Consider the following 18,391-nt stretch of genomic DNA (forward strand, 5'->3'; position numbering starts at 1 on the left):
CCAGGCCCATCTTCAGTGCTGGCAGGACTGAGAATGGTCTTTGACACATCCCCATGTGATGGGAAATGCACCAGAGTGACACAAACCTTTCTAAATATTCTTTGATGATGTTTTGATGATTTTTTTTTCCCTATTAAACTAAACCCAGAGCTTCATGCATCCCCTGCACTGCTGGGTCTGGAGAAATTGGCCTTTATGAGCTGCTTTCTCATGTTCTGGTCTCATTCCACAGCCCTTTCTGGCAGTGTTACAGAAAGATCTTTTACTTTCCCATGGGGCCACAACAAAAGCAGCTTTTGGTGTGCCCAGTTTCAGTCCTTTCCCTGTTTCCCACCTCCCTGATGCCATCTGCAGAGCTCTTCCCACATGGCCCTGCCAGGGGATTGAGTGCCACCAGCAGCAGGGCTGGCAGGTGTGGGAGGTGGGAGCTTTGTCACTGCTCTGTCCCAGCCACGGGGTGACCTTGTGCTCCATCCTGTGCTTGCAGGGTGGATATTTTATACAGAACTCATGTGGACACTTCAGTCAGGCCATCGTCCCTGTTTTCTGTCTGCTGACCTTGGAGCTTGCTCTGCCCTCCTGCCTGGGGTCTGTGGGCGCAATCCTGGCTCCTGAGGGTCCTTCTGAAACACCCAAACCATTCCTCACTCCCTTTCCCTGCCCACAAGGTGCAAAAACAGCTGGAAAGGGACAAGAACACAGCCAGGTCAGTGGTGCCTCCCAAATATTGGGATACACCTGGTTCCAGCCTGTCCCTGCATCCTGCTGGCTCTGCTTTGTGCTGTACCCAGCATTTCCACACCCACACCAGCATCCCAGAGCCTGTGGTACATAAAGGGCAGTGAGGATGCTGCAGGGAGCCCCAGACCTCCACTGAGCCATCCTGCTGAAACTTGCAGCCCATGGATGCTCCAGGGAGCTCACACCCCAAGCAAAAACCTCTGCACAACAAATCTCTCTCACCCCCCCCCCCAAAAAAAACCCACAAAAAAGCAAAAACAAAAACAAAAACAAAACCCTAATCAACACCCAAAAAAGTGATTTCCACCTTGGTTTTCTATCTTGGTACATAAAGGGCAGTGAGGATGCTGCAGGGAACCCCAGACCTCCATGGAACCATCCTGCTGCCACTTGCAGCCTGTGGATGCTCTGAGGAGATCACACCCCAAGCAAAAACCTTTTTACAACAAATCTCTCCCACCCAAAAAAAAGAACCACCAAAAAACCTCTAAACAAACACCAGAAAAAGTGATTTACATATTGGTACATAAAGTGAGGATGCTGCAGGGAGTCCCAGACCTCCACGGAGCCATCCTGCTGCCACTTGCAGAATCTGGATGCTCTGAGGAGCTCTCATCCCAAGGAAAAACCTTTGTACAACAAATCTCTCCCACCAAAACCAAACCAAAACAAACCAAAAACAAATAAACAAAAACAACAACAACAAAAAAAAAGAAACCCCATGCAAACACCCAACAAACAGAGTTCCATCTTGGTACATAAAGTGAGGATGCTGCTGGGAGCCCCAAACCTCCACTGAGCCATCCTGCTGAAACTTGCAGCCCATAGATGCTCCAGGGAACTCACACCCCAAGCAAAAACCTCTGCACAACAAATCTTTCCCACCCCAAAAGAAAACTAACCAAAAAACCCTGAACAAACACCCCAAAAAAGTGATTTCTTGGTACATAAAGGGCAGTGAGGATGCTGCAGGGAGCCCCAGACCTCCATGGAACCATCCTGCTGCCACTTGCAGCCTGTGGATGCTCTGAGGAGATCACACCCCAAGCAAAAACCTTTTTACAACAAATCTCTCCCACCCAAAAAAAAGAACCACCAAAAAACCTCTAAACAAACACCAGAAAAAGTGATTTACATATTGGTACATAAAGTGAGGATGCTGCAGGGAGCCCCAGACCTCCATGGAACCATCCTGCTGCCACTTGCAGCCCATGGATGCTCCAGGGAGCTCACATCCCAAGCAAAAACCTCTGCACAACAAATCTCTCCCACCCAAAAAAAAAAACCCAAAAAAAACCACCAAAAAACCTCTAAACAAACACAAAAAAAAAGTGATTTCCATCTTGGTTTTCTATCTTGGTACATAAAGGGCAGTGAGGATGCTGCAGGGAACCCCATACCTCCATGGAACCATCCTGCTGCCACTTGCAGCCCGTGGATGCTTTAGGGAACTCTTTCCAACAAATCTCTCCCGCCCAAAAAAAGAAACGACCACAAACCCCCTGAACAAACCCCCAGAGAAGAGCGTCCCAGCTGCGCGGCGCCGTTGCTGTGTTTGCAGTTGCTACACACACACAGGTTTATTTCTGGAGCCCCGCATGCCAGCCCGGGGCTGTGCGATGCAATCCTGAGCACCGGGGCCGCTCCGGAGCTCCCAGCCCGGCCCCGCAGCTGCTCGCCCTGACCCGGCCGCTTTTGGCCTCGCCTCGGTGGCCCGAGGGCCCTTCCAGCCTGGGAGGAAGCTCCGGTAAAGCCCCGGTACAGCTCCGGTACAGCTCCGGTACAGCCCCGGTACAGCTCCGGTACAGCTCCGGTAAAGCCCCGGTACAGCCCCGGTACAGCCCCGGTACAGCTCCGGTACAGCTCCGGTAAAGCCCCGGTACAGCCCCGGTACAGCCCCGGTACAGCCCGGTACAGCCCTGGTACAGCTCCGGTAAAGCCCCGGTACAGCCCCGGTACAGCCCCGGTACAGCTCCAGTACAGCCCTGGTACAGCCCCGGTACAGCCCCGGTACAGCCCCGGTACAGCGCCGGTACAGCTCCGGTAAAGCCCCGGTACAGCCCCGGTAAAGCCCCGGTACAGCCCCGGTACAGCCCCGGTACAGCTCCGGTACAGCCCCGGTACAGCCCCGGTAAAGCCCTGGTACAGCCCCGGTACAGCTCCGGTAAAGCCCCGGTACAGCCCCGGTACAGCCTGACCAGCCCCGGTACAGCCCCGGTACAGCCCCGGTACAGCTCCGGTACAGCTCCGGTAAAGCCCCGGTACAGCCCCGGTACAGCCCCGGTACAGCCCGGCCAGCCCCGGTACAGCCCCGGTACAGCTCCGGTAAAGCCCCGGTACAGCCCCGGTACAGCCCCGGTACAGCCTGACCAGCCCCGGTACAGCCCCGGTACAGCCCCGGTACAGCCCGACCAGCCCCGGTACAGCTCCGGTAAAGCCCCGGTACAGCCCGACCAGCCCCGGTACAGCCCCGGTACAGCCCCGGTACAGCCCCGGTACAGCCCCGGTACAGCCCGGCCAGCCCCGCGGCCCGCAGCTCCTGTGTGGGGCGGGAGGGCTGAGCTGGGCTGGGGTCGCTGCCACCCCTTGGATTGTCCCCAGATCCCTCACCCAGGGCTGCACTGCTGGGGCAGGGTCACTGCCACCTCGGATTGTCCCCAACCCCTCATCCAGGGCAGCGTTGGTGGGGCGGGGTCACTGCCACCCCTCAAATTGTCCCCAAATCTGTCACTGCCACCTCGGATTGTCCCCAAATCCTCTGGGATTGTCCCCCAATCCCTCACCCAGAGGTGTGCTGGAGTGGGGTCACTGCCACCTCAGATTGTCTCCAAATCCCTCATCCAGGGCAGTGTTGGTGGGGTGGGGTCACTGCCACCCCTCAAATTGTCCCCAATCCCTCACTGCCACCTCAGATTGTCCCCACATCCTTCACCCAGTGCTGCGCTGCTGGGGTGGGGTAACTGCCACCCCTTGATTGTCCCCAAACCCTCATCCAGAAATCTGCTGGTGGGGCAGGGTCACTGCCACGTCTGATTGTCCCCAGATCCCTCACCCAGGGCTATGCTGCTGGGGTAGGGTCCCTGCCACCTCTGGCATTGTCCCCAACCTCGAACCAGGGCTGTGCTGCGCTGGGGTCACTGCCACCCCTAGGATTGTCCCCAGATCCCTCACTGCCACCTCGGATTGTCCCCAAATCCCTCACCCAGGGCTGTGCTGGTGGGGCAGGGTCACTGCCACCTCGGATTGTCCCCAGATCCCTCACTGCCACCTCTGATTGTCCCCAACCCCTCATCCAGGGCTGTGCTGCCGTGGTGGAGTCACTGCCACCCCTTGATTGTCCCTAAAACCTGACCCAGGGCTGTGCTGGTGGGGTGGGGTCACTGCCACTCCTCGGGTTGTCCCCAACCCCTCATCCAAGGCTGTGCTCACTGCCACCTCTCAGATTGTCCCCAGCCCCCTGCCCAGTGTTTCCAGCCCGTTGCAGGGGCTCGGCTGGGCTGAGCTGTGGCTCCCTGCTGGCTCACAGTGCCCCCCTGACACAGGGACACTGGTGACAATGGTGTCCCCCGGCTGCCACAGGTCCTTGGGGCCAGCAGCAGCAGCAGCAGCGTGGGCTGCATCTGTCCCTCTGGATTAGGGCCAGCCCAGGAGCTGCTTATGCTGATGGGGCTAATCTCCATAATCTTGTCACACAGATGCCTCCTCTGCTGGCAGAGCCAGGGCGGTTTGGGTTCTGTGTGGATACCAGCAGGGAGAAGGGCTCTGGGAGGTGGCACAGGCAGGGCTCAGGGGGCAGTGCCAGGCTGGGTTCAGAGGTGGGAAAAGCCTCCTCCTGCTCCAGATGACAACCTTGTCATCTCTCTGTGACCTGCCATCCATGGACAGCAGTGCTGGCCTTAAAACCAGGCCTTAAACCCTTTGCCCCAGCCTTGGGTTTTTCCTGGTGTGGGATCTGTGGTTTCACCTGTCAGCTGGGCTCCATCCCTTTAAAAGCCAGTTATTTCAGGGCCTGGACATTTCTGTGTTTGTTTTTGTGACTGTGACTGGGGGAAGTACATTTGGCATCATCAGGTGGGCAATGAATCAGCATCCAGTTTCCAGTTTCCAGTTTCAGGTGGAAAAATCCTTGTGCTGGGAAAGCAGAGTAAGGGGTCAGTGCTGGGGGATTTGGTTTTAACGTTTTGCTTTTAGTGTTCTCCTGTCTGGTGCTAAACCCTCCCTGGATGGGGGTCACTGATTGAGGGGGACACCCAGGACACGCTGTTTTGTCCCTTAGGTCTTGCTGAGTCCAGGGATAGTGCAGTGTCCCCTGCCCCAGCCAGGGACAGCAGTGCTGGCCTTAAAACCAGGCCTTAAACCCTTTGCCCCAGCCTTGGGTTTTGCTGGTGTGGGATCTGTGGTTTCACCTGTCAGCTGGGCTCCATCCCTTTAAAAGCCAGTTATTTCAGGGCCTGGACATTTCTGTGTTTGTTTTTGTGACTGTGACTGGGGGAAGTACATTTGGCATCATCAGGTGGGCAATAAATCAGTTTCCAGTTTCAGGTGGAAAAATCCTTGTGCTGGGAAAGCAGACTAAGGGGTCAGTGCTGGGGGATCTGGTGTGTTTTTAGTGTTCTCCTGTCTGGTGCTAAACCCTCCCTGGATGGGGGTCACTGATTGAGGGGGACACCCAGGACACGCTGGTTTGTCCCTTAGGTCTTGCTGAGTCCAGGTACAGCAGTGCTGGCCTTAAAACCAGGTCCCTTTGCCCCAGCCTTTGCCTTGGGTTTCACCTGTCAGCTGGGCTCCATCCCTTTAAAAGCCAATTATTTCAGGGCCTGGACATTTCTGTGTTTGTGAGTGGTGGTTTTTGTGACTTTGACTTGTGGAAGTACATTTGGCAATGTACTTTTTTGGCAATCTGGTGGGCAATGAATCAGGATCCAGTTTCCAGTTTCCAGTTTCAGGTGGAAAAATCCTCATGCTGGGAAAAACAGAGTAAGGGGGATTTTAGTGTTCTCCTGCCTTGTGCTAAACCCTCCCTGGATGGGGGTCACTGATTGAGATGGACACCAGGAGACGCTGGTTTGTCCCTTAGGTCTTGCTGAGTCCAGGGCCAGCGCTGTGTCCCCTGCCCTGTGCCAGGCACCAGGCTGGCCGGGAAAGGGGCAGGAAAATCCTCCTCCCGAGCGGGCAGACAGCTCTAATCCCGAGCAGCATTCCCTGCCGTGTCTCACAATCATGGCTCTGTGTGTCAGCTCGGGAATGCCCAGCGGGAACAGGCCAGGAGCCGTCCCTGCCCGGGAATGTCAGCACTGCCGGGTGATAATCCCCAACGGGAATCCCGGCCCTGGAGCTGCTGCCTCTTCCCACCGAGTGCCAAGGGGTGTCAGGAGCCAGAACATCCCTCTGGCTGTCCTGAGCAGCCCAGACCCTGCCAGGGGGCTCAGAGACCCTGGCACAGAGCCCAAAACACCTGTGGGTTTGATTATGATCTGTGGAGCAAGTTACCAACCTTGTATGAAGATCAGCAAGCCACAGCAGTTTAGGTAGAATAACAGTGAAGGTATCACGGGGTGGAAAAGTAGATTTTAGGGTTTTTGGTATGGGAGTTCAGGAGGCAAGATGGAGGGAACTGGGTGTGTCCAGCCTTTTTCCTTCTTCTTCTTGGCCTCCATCTTCTGCTGTGATGTTGGCACTTTTGGATTGGTTTAGAGTAGAAGCTCACTGTCTAACATAGGTGATAGGTATTGGAAAGTAATTATAAATATCGTATGTGTGGTTTTTAGTATAAAGACATAACACCATCCTGGGGCAGGCAGAATGCCTGGACTGTCTTGCTGAGCTGACCTCGTCAGGGCAGGAGAAAATTTTTTATAGATAAGATAAAATAAACAACCTTGAGACAGAGAAATGAAGAGCCCTGACTCCTTCTTCAAGCGCCGGGCTGGGAAAAGAGACTTTTGAACTTTGCTCAGGGTCACTCTGATAAGCTAATGATCCCAACAAAGGGGCATTGCTCCATGCCCTGCTGCCCGGGGTAAATATCCCTGGCAAGGGGCTGGTGCTGCCAGCCGGACCCAGCCCGTGCCCGGTGGGACAGAGGGTGTCCATAAAAATGAGATTTCTCAGCCTCGCCCTGGGCGGAGCAGCGTGAGAAAGTTCGTGGTTGCGTTTTTGGGAAATAAACGCGAGTCAGAATAGCTGCTTTCATCCTGAAGGATCCCACAGTGATTTATAAATAGATTTGCTTGCCATGCACGAGGATCACTTCCAGGCACTGGGATGCAGCCGCTGCCGGGAGCTGGGCTGGACAAAATCCTCGGTGCAACCTCCAGTGCTGCCTCCTGTGCTCATTTCAGTCCTTTTTTTGCCTTATAGATGGCACTGAGAGTTGTAATGGTGATTAACAGCATCTTTTCAACTCTATCACCCCTCTCCTAAAAAGATTGTTTAAAGGAATTATCATTTTTTAGGTGGCTTTTCACCAGCCTTGTGCTCTCACAGATCCACCCAGGGAGAAGAACAGGATGCACAGAGCCTTAATGATCATTACCCTCATTTTTGTGGTGTATTTTTTCCCGGCAACTCTGCTAAAATCAAATAACAATCTGGTTTATTACTTGCCATGGAGAGCATGTTCATGGATCAGCCACTGCTGCCAGCCAGTGCCTGTTCCTGAGTGGGAATGGGAGTGCAAGGAGGGAAAAATCAGTTTCCATTCTCATCTGGATGATTTTACTCCTGGCTGAGAATTGGAGGTCACTGCTGCTGGGTTTGGTGTTCATAGAGGGCTTTTTGAGTTGGTTTGTTCGGGGTTTTTTTTGTTGTTTTGTTTTTGGTTTTTGGGGTTTTAAAAAAAAATTGGGGGGGGGGTTGTTTTTTTATTTGTTTTTTGATAAAAAGGGAGTAAAATCTGGTGGGTTTTTCCCATGCTGGACCCCACATGGTGGCTCTTCCTGTGCTGTGTGAAGCTGTGGGGTGTGTGGGAAGGGCAGTGGGTCCCCAACACCCTCTGGGGAAGAACCTTCTGATATCCAGAAAGTTCAGAAGGTCCAAAAGGTTCAGCCTAACTCTCCTCCGACCCCATTCCCTTGGGAATGAGGGCTGTGGGGAGAACCAGGATGGTTCCCTTTGATCCAGGGGAGAGGTGGCACCTCGGGGTCCCACCCTGGGCTGGGCTGGGGACCCCAGAGTGTCACCCTGTTCTTCTGAGCCTCTGATGTTTGCCTTCTTTTCTGTAAATAATTATTGTTTTTACATTCCTCTCTAGAGGAGGAGAAATTTAATGGATTGTTGGTTTGTCCAGTGTCATTGGAGAAGCAGCACTTTCATCCACTGTCACTTTTGAATGTCTATAAATATTGGAATCATAAAAAAAACTTCCCTTCTTACCTTACCATTCCAGTGTGAAAAACGCCAATCACTTGGGTTTCTTTTTTAAATTTTAAAAGTTTAATGATAATAAAATGGTTATAAAAATAGCAATATAATTAGAGTAATAATAATTTGGACAATTTGGATTAGGACAATATGAGACAATAGAAACAAAGAGTTATGGACAGTCTGGGTACCTTTTCTGGGCAAAATAAGCCCCAAAAAGGACCCACTTTAACAGAGGATTAACCCTTAAAAGCAACAGCCTGTTGCATATTCATACACCTCATACATGATGCATAAATTCCATTCAAACGCAGGATTCTGTCTGGGCAGTGTCAGCTTCTTCCTCCTAATCCTGACAGTGTCTTCAGGGCTGAGTGAGGCGGAAAGAACTCGATAATGGAGCAATAAATTCTCTTTCTCTGAAAGATTCAGGTGTCCTGTGGCTGCTATCTCGCTGCGAGTCCTTTCTTTAAAAAAAGTATCTTGCACAGCGCAGTTTCTATTTTAACATTATGTTATAACCTAAAACTGTATTTAACACGCTACTTAATAAAATTAACACAGCATAATTTTCCAACGTAACACATATAATATTCATTTGAATATTTGCAAAAAGCCAATCATAAAATAGGCATTTTCCACACCAGCATCAGCGTTATTTTATCCCGTGCCCTATAAGGACACCGTTATAGCACAGGGGGACCCGGCGGGACCCGGGGGCCACCTCGTGGCGGCTCCGGGCTGAGCTCCGAGCGGGGCAGGGACACCCCGACACCCCGGGACAGGGACCTGGCACCCCTCTATCCCCTCTGCACCGTAGATTGATCATTTCGGGGAAATCTCTCTAATTCTGCATCACCGATGCTCCGCTGCTCAGGGGCACAGAAATTTAATTTTTATTTCCATTAAATATTTATGGTCACACTGGGCCTTCTCTTGCTTGCCCCTGCATGGTTATTTCTTTATTAAATTCTTTATTTCTTAATAAATTCCCACTAAAGTGCTCATTGTTTCCCACTGGCCCCAGCAGAATATTGTCACTGCATTACCTTGTGAAAGGTGCAATGATGGACAGAAACATCTCTCTCCATGACATGGATTTTATAGCAGAAATCTTAAGTTTATCAACAAGCACAACTTGAAACAGAGCAAGGACAAACTCCCTGCAAGCATCAGATTTACCTCAGAAATTAAGGTAAATTAAAAGGTGCTGAAGAGGCTTGGTGACAGGACAAGGGAGAATGGTTTTGAATTAAAAGATGGGATGTTTAGATTGGATATTGGGAAGAAATTCTTCCCTGTGAGGGTGGGGAGTGTCCAAGGCCAGGCTGGAGCCACCTGGGATAGGGAAAGCTGTCCCTGCCATGGCAGGGCTGGAACTGGATGAGCTCTAAAGTCATCCAACCCAAACCAATTAATTCTGTGATTAATTGATGTGGTTTCCTGCCCCCCCAGCCTGCAGGCAGAGGGAAGTGGGGCTGTGCTGCCCCAGCTCCAGGAGCCAGCCCAGCCCTGGCCTCGGGTGAGCAACCAAGGAGGAAACTCCATGGGAAAGCCAGGACCCGAGGCTCCCAAACTGTGCCTCCTCTGGGCTGCTGTTTATCTTTGAAATAGCTCAAGGCTCGGGTTACAAAGCAAATATGAATGAAACGAAAGGAAACGGAGCCACGAAATGGGTCAGTCATTTTTCCTTTGACCAGATTCCTCTGCGGACAAAAAAAATTGGCTTTTAAAAGGCTCCTTTCCCCAGACGTGCTGAGACCAGCCTGAGCAAGGGGACGCCAGAGCTGGGAAAACCCCACAGAGCAGCAGCTTTGATCTGTGCTTGCAGGGTCTGTAGGATTTAACTCCCACCCAAAACCCCCCTTGTTATCTGGGGTGGAGGGTGCAGGATCTGGGAGATGCTGCAAGGCCCAGAATGAATCCATCCTCCAAGTGGGAAATGTGGTGGTCCCAGGACGAGGGAAGAGATGAGAATCTTGACTCTGTGTTTCAGAAGGCTGATTTATTATTTTATGATATATATTAAAAGAAAATGATGTATTATAACTATACTAAAAGACTAGAAGAAAGGATTTCATCAGAAGGAGGGAAGGGAAGGGAAGGGAAGGGAAGGGAAGGGAAGGGAAGGGAAGGGAAGGGAAGGGAAGGGAAGGGAAGGGAAGGGAAGGGAAGGGAAGGGAAGGGAAGGGAAGGGAAGGGAAGGGAAGGGAAGGGAAGGGAAGGGAAGGGAAGGGAAGGGAAGGGAAGGGAAGGGAAGGGAAGGGAAGGGAAGGGAAGGGAAGGGAAGGGAAGGGAAGGGAAGGGAAGGAAAGGAAAGGAAAGGAAAGGAAAGGAAAGGAAAGGAAAGGAAAGGAAAGGAAAGGAAAGGAAAGGAAAGGAAAGGAAAGGAAAGGAAAGGAAAGGAAAGGAAAGGAAAGGAAAGGAAAGGAAAGGAAAGGAAAGGAAAGGAAAGGAAAGGAAAGGAAAGGAAAAGGAAAGGAAAAGGAAAGGAAAGGAAAAGAAAGGGAAAGGAAAAGAAAGGAAAAGAAAGGGAAAGGAAAAGAAAGGAAAAGAAAGGGAAAGAAAGGAAAGATAATAAAATCTCGTGACTCCTCACAGCCTTGCCACCAGTGGCTGTCATTGGTCACCAAGTAAAAACAATTTCACATGCTGGGTAAACAATTCTCTAAATCACATTCCAAAGCAGCAAAACATGGAGAAGCTGAAGAAGCTTCTCAGGAGAAAAGATCCTAATGAAAGGATTTTTCATCAAACATATCCGTGACAGGGAAATCTCTCAGCCAACGCTCAGCCAGGAGCGGGGGAAGGCTCTGCTGCTCTCCAGGTTTCTCAGGGAAACTCAGGACTCAGTGAGAGAGGCACGGGGAGCTCGACAAGAGTTTTATTTATAAAGCTGCCAGCGCCTGGTGTAGGTTTACTCACTCTCCCATCTGGTGACTGTCACTGCCACCTCCTGACAGACGCTCAGTCTCTTGCTGCTAATGACGTGCTTTGATTAGCTGGATGTGCTGCTTCACCCAGCTATCGATCAGCCGCTGCCTGTGTGACACTGGGAGCAGTTCTGCTGGCTTGATTAAAAAACCTGAGAGGATTTTATTGATCTCAGAAGGTGCTGAGGTGGCAGAGGTGGAGCAGATGGCTCCTGCTGCGGGGTGGCCTTGCCTGTGTGTGGGGACACTCAGAGGCCACTGTGTGCCCTTCCCTGTCCTGCCCTTCGCTGTCCTGTCCCTTTTTAGGACCTGGATTCTTCTTTCCTGTGGTGGCAGCTGCTTGTGGAGGACACAGTGTGTCACATGTATACCGTGATGTTCCTTCATCCCTTCCCCAGGGCACAATCCCTGCCTTTTGTGGGACAGCTGGGGGACAGGGATGGATGTCAAAAAACATGTACGTCAAAAAACATGTTCTTTACTTAGAAAACAGGGATTATCAGTGTGCCTTTTATATCCATAAATGAAATCCCTTGATTTCCTGTGGCACTCTAGCAGAAAGAATGCTCACTGGATTTTAGTGGCTGTCAGGCAGCTCAAGGGCAGGTTGCACCTCGGTGTGGATCTCTTGTCTTTTAGCCTCATCTTTGTTGGATTCTGGGATGAACACGGACATAGCAGTTAATTTGTTATCATCAGGACAGGGCTGATGACATCAGACTTTTCTCTTTTTGGACTTGCTCCCCATCCCCTGATGCTCTCTGTGCTATGGTGTTGGTTACACCTCTTGCCTTCCTGGGCAGAAGAAGTGGCTGTAGATGGAGCGATGGTGGATGAGGTGTTGGGCACCAGCAGTCACCCACCCTCAGAGCAGCCCTTTGTCACCTCAGGATGCTCTTGGGGCAGCGAGGAAAGGCCAGGCACGGGTGGGAAGCTGTTACTGCTTGAATCTTGCAGTCATAGAATGGTTTGGCTTGGAGGCGACATTGAAGATCATCTCATTCCACCCGTGCCATGGGCAGGGACACCTTCCACTGTCCCAGGCTGCTCCAACCTGGCCTGGGACACTTCCAGGGATGGGGCATCCACAGCTTCTCTGGGCACCCTGTGCCAGGGCCTCCCCACGCACACAGGGAAGATTTTTTTCTTTAATATCCAGCCTAAACCTTCCAACCTGACCCCATTCCCCCTTGTCCTGTTCCTCCACGCTTTTCCCAACATCCTTTCCTATTGTCACCGCAGGGTCACCAGGAACACCGCGACCTGTTGCCACCGCACCGCCGGCTCCAGGGCACCGGGGACACCGGGGGTGGCGGGGCCGGGGGTCTCCGGTACCCCTGGGTGACCAACATCCCTCCGGCTCCCCTCGGGGAGCGGCGGGACCGGGGCTCTCCGGTACCCCTGGGTGACCCACCGGGGCTCTCCGGTACCCCTGTGGGACCAGGCCCCCCGGCTCCCCTCAGGCAGCGGCGGGACCGAAACTCTCCGGTACCCCTGGGTGACCAATCCCCGCCGGTACCCTTGGGAGACCCACTGAGGGTCTCCGGTACCCCTGTGGCACCAAGCCCCCCGGCTCCCCTCAGGCAGCGGCGGGGCCGGTCCGGCGGGCGCAGGCTCAGCCCCGGGGCCGCCCCGCCCCGTCCCTCCCCCGGCGGCGGCCGGGGCGCTGACATCAGAGCCGGCCCGGCGGGAGGAGGAGGACGAGGAGGAGGAGCCGCCGCCGCACCGGAGCCATCGCTCTTGTCGGGGCCGGGGCGCACCGGCGGGGGGCGGCGGCGGCGGCGCTGCTGCTTCACCCCCCGCACCCCCGGCCCATCCCGCACGGCCCGCGGGGCTCCTCCGCCTTCCCTCCCGCTCGGTGGAGCCTTCCCGGAGCCCTCGCCGAGCCCGCCCGGAGCCCGCCCGGTGCCCGCCATGCTCTCCGGGGCGCCTCCGCCGCCCGCCGGCTTTCCCAGCCCGGCCCCGCCGCCTCAGCCGCCGCCGCCGCCGCCGCCCGCCGCTCCCCCTCACGGGCCGCCGCCGTTCCCGGGCAAGGGCGGCCTGCAGATCCGGAAGAATGCCATCACGGACGACTACAAGGTCACCACGCAAGTGCTGGGGCTCGGCATCAACGGGAAAGTTTTGGAGATCTTCAGTAAGAAGAGCGGCGAGAAGTTCGCGCTCAAGGTGCGCGGGGAGCGGGCCCCGGGAGCGGCGCCGGGGGGGACGCGGGGCCGGCGCGGGCGCTCGGCCGGGAGGGGCCGGGCAGGGCAGCGGCGCTGTGACAGTGATGGAAGGTGGCTGCTGCCGGGCCAAGGGGGTCCCGCCGGGGCCATGGGCGGCAGCGGGGCCGCCCGGACAATGAGCTGCCGCCCGCCCCTCCGGCCGCGCTTTAATCTCGGGTTTTTTCCCCCCTCTTTACGAGCAGCGAGACGCGGCTTTGCTGCTTTGTAGCTGGAAATGACATCTTGGTAGCCCGAAGGGGGTTTGAAGGGGGGTAGGAATGGAGAGGAGACGTAGCCTGGCTGGGATCCCCCCAAGGGGATGCGCATCTTGGGGTGCATCCCCGAGGTAGGGGGCACCGAGGAACGTGGGGTTCCCTCCGTGCTGTGTGCTGTGAGCACCCCACACTCGCTGTCCCGTTCCGTGTCCCCTCCCGGCTCTAACACCGAGCTGCTGCTGTGCCCCGCTTCCCACCGGCGATATTTCAGCGTTACGATGTTACCCCTTGTCCCTAACTTGCTTCTCTTTGGCAGGCGTGGATAAACAGTGGCTGCAAGGTGTGTTAGAGCCCGCTCGAGGTGGTGGGGACCTTCTCCTTGTTTTAAAACGAGGTTTTTGGGCAAGGAGGGGAGCGTGACCCCCTGCCAGGCAGGCTTGGGGAAGTTTGGATGGCTCCTGGCACGCCGGGTGAGGCAGGAGCAAGGCTGGCTGCTGGTGGGAGCGCCGTGTTCTCCAGCATCCGTGCAATTTGCGCCCACACATGAGCTGTTCCAATCCTTGGCGTTACCCCGAGAGCTGGGAAGGCTGAAAACACCCCAACTAAACCCATAACCCTCTCTTAAATCTCTAACTCCCACCTAAATCCATAACCCCGCTTCTTTTGTGTTTATAGAGTTGCCCGTTTGTTGGTGTTTGGGGATTCTAACATGAGTGGGGGAACAAAGGTGGAGCTTTGGGGGTACAAGTTGTGCTGCAGAGGTTGTGGGGTGGGCGAGGTACAGTGCTGAATATCTGTGGTTAAGGAATTAGGGTCAGTTAGGTGATAGAAGTTTGGATTTTCCTTCAGAAATGCCAGAGACATTGCTCATGAGCTGCCCCTGTGCTGTACTCCGGGGTGACATTGTGTTGTCATCTCATTGGGTTGAAAATTAGCGAAATCCTCTCCTGTTTTGACAGACGGGCTCCTCCTCGCCTCTGAAGTTGAGTCACATATTTAAAGCACAGATCCCAGCACTTCCCTCTCACAGCCCTGAAAGAGGAAGGATGGAGGAGGAGGAGGAGGCCAGAGCTTCCTCTGCCCGCCCTGCCTGGGGCACGGGACTGGTGCTGTCACCCTGCTTGTGCCACAGCGAGGGTTCAGGGTTGGTGGCACGTGTCACATGGGTCCCTTGGCTTGTTGAGAACCTCCTGGAGTGCAGGGCTGGGCTGTAGGAGGGTGACACAGTGTGGCTCATGCAGGGTGAGGAATATTCCACACTCAATCTCCTGTAGGAAAAGGGATTGTCTTGCCTGTCCCCTGTCCTGGCCTCTCCTGGCGTCCCTGACAGGGAGGGACAAGTTCAGCTGAGTGGTTGGACGTGGACCTGGCTTCTCAAAGAGCAGCACAGCTGCTACTGTAAGTGATTCCCTCCAGCACCTTCCAGACTGCTGCGCTGGAGTTTGGGCTCTGGGACGGACCCAGGGGTGCTCATCCTGCCCTCATGATGTGAGCTACCCTGGTTTGCTCCATTTGGACATTTGGGCTGAGCTGCAGAGCCCAAACCTGGCTTGTTCCATTTGGATGTTTGAGCTGAGCTGCAGAGCCCAAACTTGGTGTGGGTGACTGCCCCAGACATGATGTGTGCTGACTTCATCCCCTCCTCAGTACACAGCCGGGCTGACGTCTCTGCTAGAGACCTGTGGGGAGGTATTTGGGTCCAAATTACTCATGGGCTGCAGCAGAGTGGAAAGATGACCTAAAGCAGGATCCACAGAAGTGATTGCATCGAGTTGTCATGTTTCAGATGATGCTTAAAAGAATCCTGATGGCCCATGGCCAGGAGCCACAGCTGAAATCTGTCTGCTGCCTGCTTTGGTTGTGCAGTGAACCTTTCCATTTGGAGTGTCATTCTTTAGGTTTCCTGTTCCAAAATCTTGTATAACAATGCAATCCTTCACTGGAGGATGAGACAGAGTTGTGTCCCTCCTTGGTGTTTTCTGGTCATGTTGTGCTTCCTCTTGGGTCACCAGCCAGTGTTGTGTTGTTGAAGCTCTTCCTCCCAAACCAAGAGCTGGTTTTGGTAAGGGTTTTGCTGAGAATCACTTTGCTGAAGAGAACTTTTCAGTGCTCCAGGAGAGTTTGAGCTTGGGGAAAGTGTTCCAGCAGCAGTGAAAACATAAGGGCCAATTTTCTTCTCCTTGCAGAGCAACAGTCCATGGCAGAGACACGTCATTAAATAAAACACTGCTGTGTGAGAGTTAATGCATGGTAGTTCTGCTTGCTGTGTAGCACCTGAGTGAAAACAAGAGATTCCTCTACTTTTCTTACAGATTCTTGTTCCTCTTTCTGTTTCCCACCTCCAATTTTATTGTGTTTTTTGGTACCTGAAGCATGGCATCTCTGAATATCCAGTGTGGAGCAGCCAGGGATGGTCCCAGTGCCCTGCCCCTGTTTGAAGCAGGATGATCTGCTGCAGGCTGGGAACAGAGAGGTGATGAATGGAGTGAAAACAAGAGATTCCTCTACTTTTCTTATAGATTCTTGTTCATGTTTTTGTTTCCCACCTCCAATTTTATTGTGTTTTTTTGGTACCCGAAGTGTGGCATCCCTGAATTATCCAGTGTGGAGCAGCCAGGGATGGTCCCAGTGCCCTGCCCCTGTTTGAAGCAGGATGATCTGCTGCAGGCTGGGAACAGAAAGCCTGGGGAGAGGTGATGAATGGAGCTGAAATGCTTGGTTCCTTACCCCTTTCTTCCTTGTGCCTTGCTGTGATTTATTAGCAGGCAAAATTAGGCTTGTAATTTCTGTGGAGGCTGCTGTATGTAGGTCACTGCTGGCCTGGCTTGGCAGGGTTGGCTGTGGTCAGGCTGCAGTGGTGGGGCTGGGAGTGAGGGCTCTTTGCCTGCTGCAAATTCCACTTTTAAGACTAATCTTTGGGCTGGCTGCCTTAATTCCAGGAGGAAATGGCAGCTGAGCCAGGCTGGAGAGTGGGGACTGGTGTTTCAGGTGATGAGTTTTTGGAGTTTTTCTCTGTTTGTGGAGCAGGTTTTCTTTAAAATAAATGAACAAACCTCACTGCTGGCTTCACCTTCAAAGCAGGAGATTCTCACCTTTGGACTCTGGTGAGCTTTGGAAGGGCTGGAGGAGCTCAGGGCTAGTGGATTTTTTTTTTCTGCAGCATCCTCGGTGCTTTGGGGCGTGTTTGCGAAACTCTGCCTCGCTCTTGGCCTCATCTGATAACCCATGAGTGATGGTTCCCTTGATGGAGAAGGAGGAAGGAGGATGGTGCTTGTGGTTTGCTGTTCTGGGAAGTGCCTGGTGTGGAATTAGGGCAGGCAGCTCGGAGCTGGTGGCTGAGTGAGTTTGTGCAGCCAGAGCACCCCGTGTCCCCCCAAAAATCCATCAGGGAAAACACCCCTGAAGTGAGGGAGTAATGAGACCCTGGGCTCGTGCTCATGGCAAACAGCTTGCTGTTCTTCTGTCCCTCTCTCAGTGATGTTTTTTTAATTAGCTGTGCCATGTATTTTATATAATCAGAAATGTCTTCGCTGCGGCCTTCTGTGCGAGACGTGGTTGAAAAGCTCTGGAAACTGCAGTGACATCACTGGGACTTTTCCAAAGCTGTGGTTTATTATCTCATTGACCAAAGGAGTCCACTGACTTGGGGTTGGAGTTTGTTTAAACCATTTAGGATTTGCCATAATCTCTGTTAAACACTTCGCATGTTCTGGGCAGTCAGAGCTGGGGCCGTGATGGGCTGATAAGGAGCAGGGGTTTTCTCTTTGGTACGTGCTCAGGAAGTGGTGGGGCTCTTCCTCTCATTAATGATCTAATGCCATCAGCCATGGCGCTTGCAAAAGACGTTTCCCATGTTTTCAGGGGCGGGGAACTGAGGTGCAGTGATTTACTGAAGGTCAGAGGCGGCACCAGGCTGAGGAGCTGAGCTGGATGAGAGCACAGCCCCTGCATGTGTGATTTAATAGCCAAACACCACCAGGTAAAACCATGATTTTGCCATTCACACTGAGCCCTGCTGGCCTCTGGCAAGATTAGTGCTGGCTGTGCCATCAGTTCCACACACAGAGCAGGAAAACCTCAGTTACAGGGCAGTGCTGGTTATGGGGCTGTGGAGGTGATGGCTGTGCCTTGAGCAGTGAGTGATGCAGGGCAGAGGCTCTGGAACAACCAAAACAATGTGTAAATAATAACTGAAATAATACTACATTAATAACAGAAATAACTGAATTAATACTGAAATAACACTAAATTAATAACTGAATTAATAACTGAAATAATAGTGAAATAATACTGAAATAATTCTGAAATAATCCATTAAATAATCCATGAAATAATACGTGAAATAATACATGGAATAATACATGGAATGATACAGGAATGATACAGGAATAATACATGGAATAATGCAGGAATAATGCAGGAATAATGCAGGAATAATGCAGGAATGATGCAGGAATAATAAATGGAAAAATAAATGGAATAATAAATGGAATAATAAGTGAAGTTTGCAGCCTGAGAGCCAGGTCTCCTGGCACGTTTGGTGGGCACAGGAGATGAAAACTCCCAGAAGGTTCCAGCTGAGGAAGCCTGAAGGATGGAGTTGGTGACTCCTCTCCTCACAGACAGCTCTGGGGTGTGCTGTGCTGTCTGAGGAGATGGAGGAGCTCTTGTGGGCTGCAGGGTGGTGCAGGTACGTGGGAGGCATCCAGAGGAGTGGCCGTAGGAGCAGCATCTCTCCAGCTTTATGATCTGCCATCTCCTCAGCCTTCCAGCTGGCCTCCTGTGCCCCACACCAGCGTGCTTGGCTCTTTTCAGACCATCCTTTCACTGAAGCTTTGCTGTCTCTGAGGAGCTGAGAGGGAAGAGCCCCGTTCCTTCAGAAAGCTTTGCTGCCTCTCCAGCCTCCCGACCTGCACAGGGCCCTGGCTGCACACCC

General features: G+C 53.1%; 1 protein-coding gene across 1 annotated transcript in view; it reads left to right on the forward strand.

The window, feature by feature from the left end:
• The first annotated feature begins 12,727 nt into the window (after positions 1-12,727).
• MAPKAPK2 (MAPK activated protein kinase 2) overlaps positions 12,728-18,391 on the forward strand; it is a 41,182-nt gene continuing 35,518 nt past the window's right edge. The window contains exon 1 of the mRNA XM_059488051.1: positions 12,728-13,202. Coding sequence (XP_059344034.1) covers positions 12,951-13,202 — 252 coding nt within the window. The 5' untranslated portion in view covers positions 12,728-12,950. The remainder of the gene's footprint in view (positions 13,203-18,391) is intronic.

The sequence above is a fragment of the Ammospiza nelsoni genome, chromosome 23, assembly GCF_027579445.1.
Source record: "Ammospiza nelsoni isolate bAmmNel1 chromosome 23, bAmmNel1.pri, whole genome shotgun sequence".
Lineage (NCBI taxonomy): Eukaryota > Metazoa > Chordata > Aves > Passeriformes > Passerellidae > Ammospiza > Ammospiza nelsoni.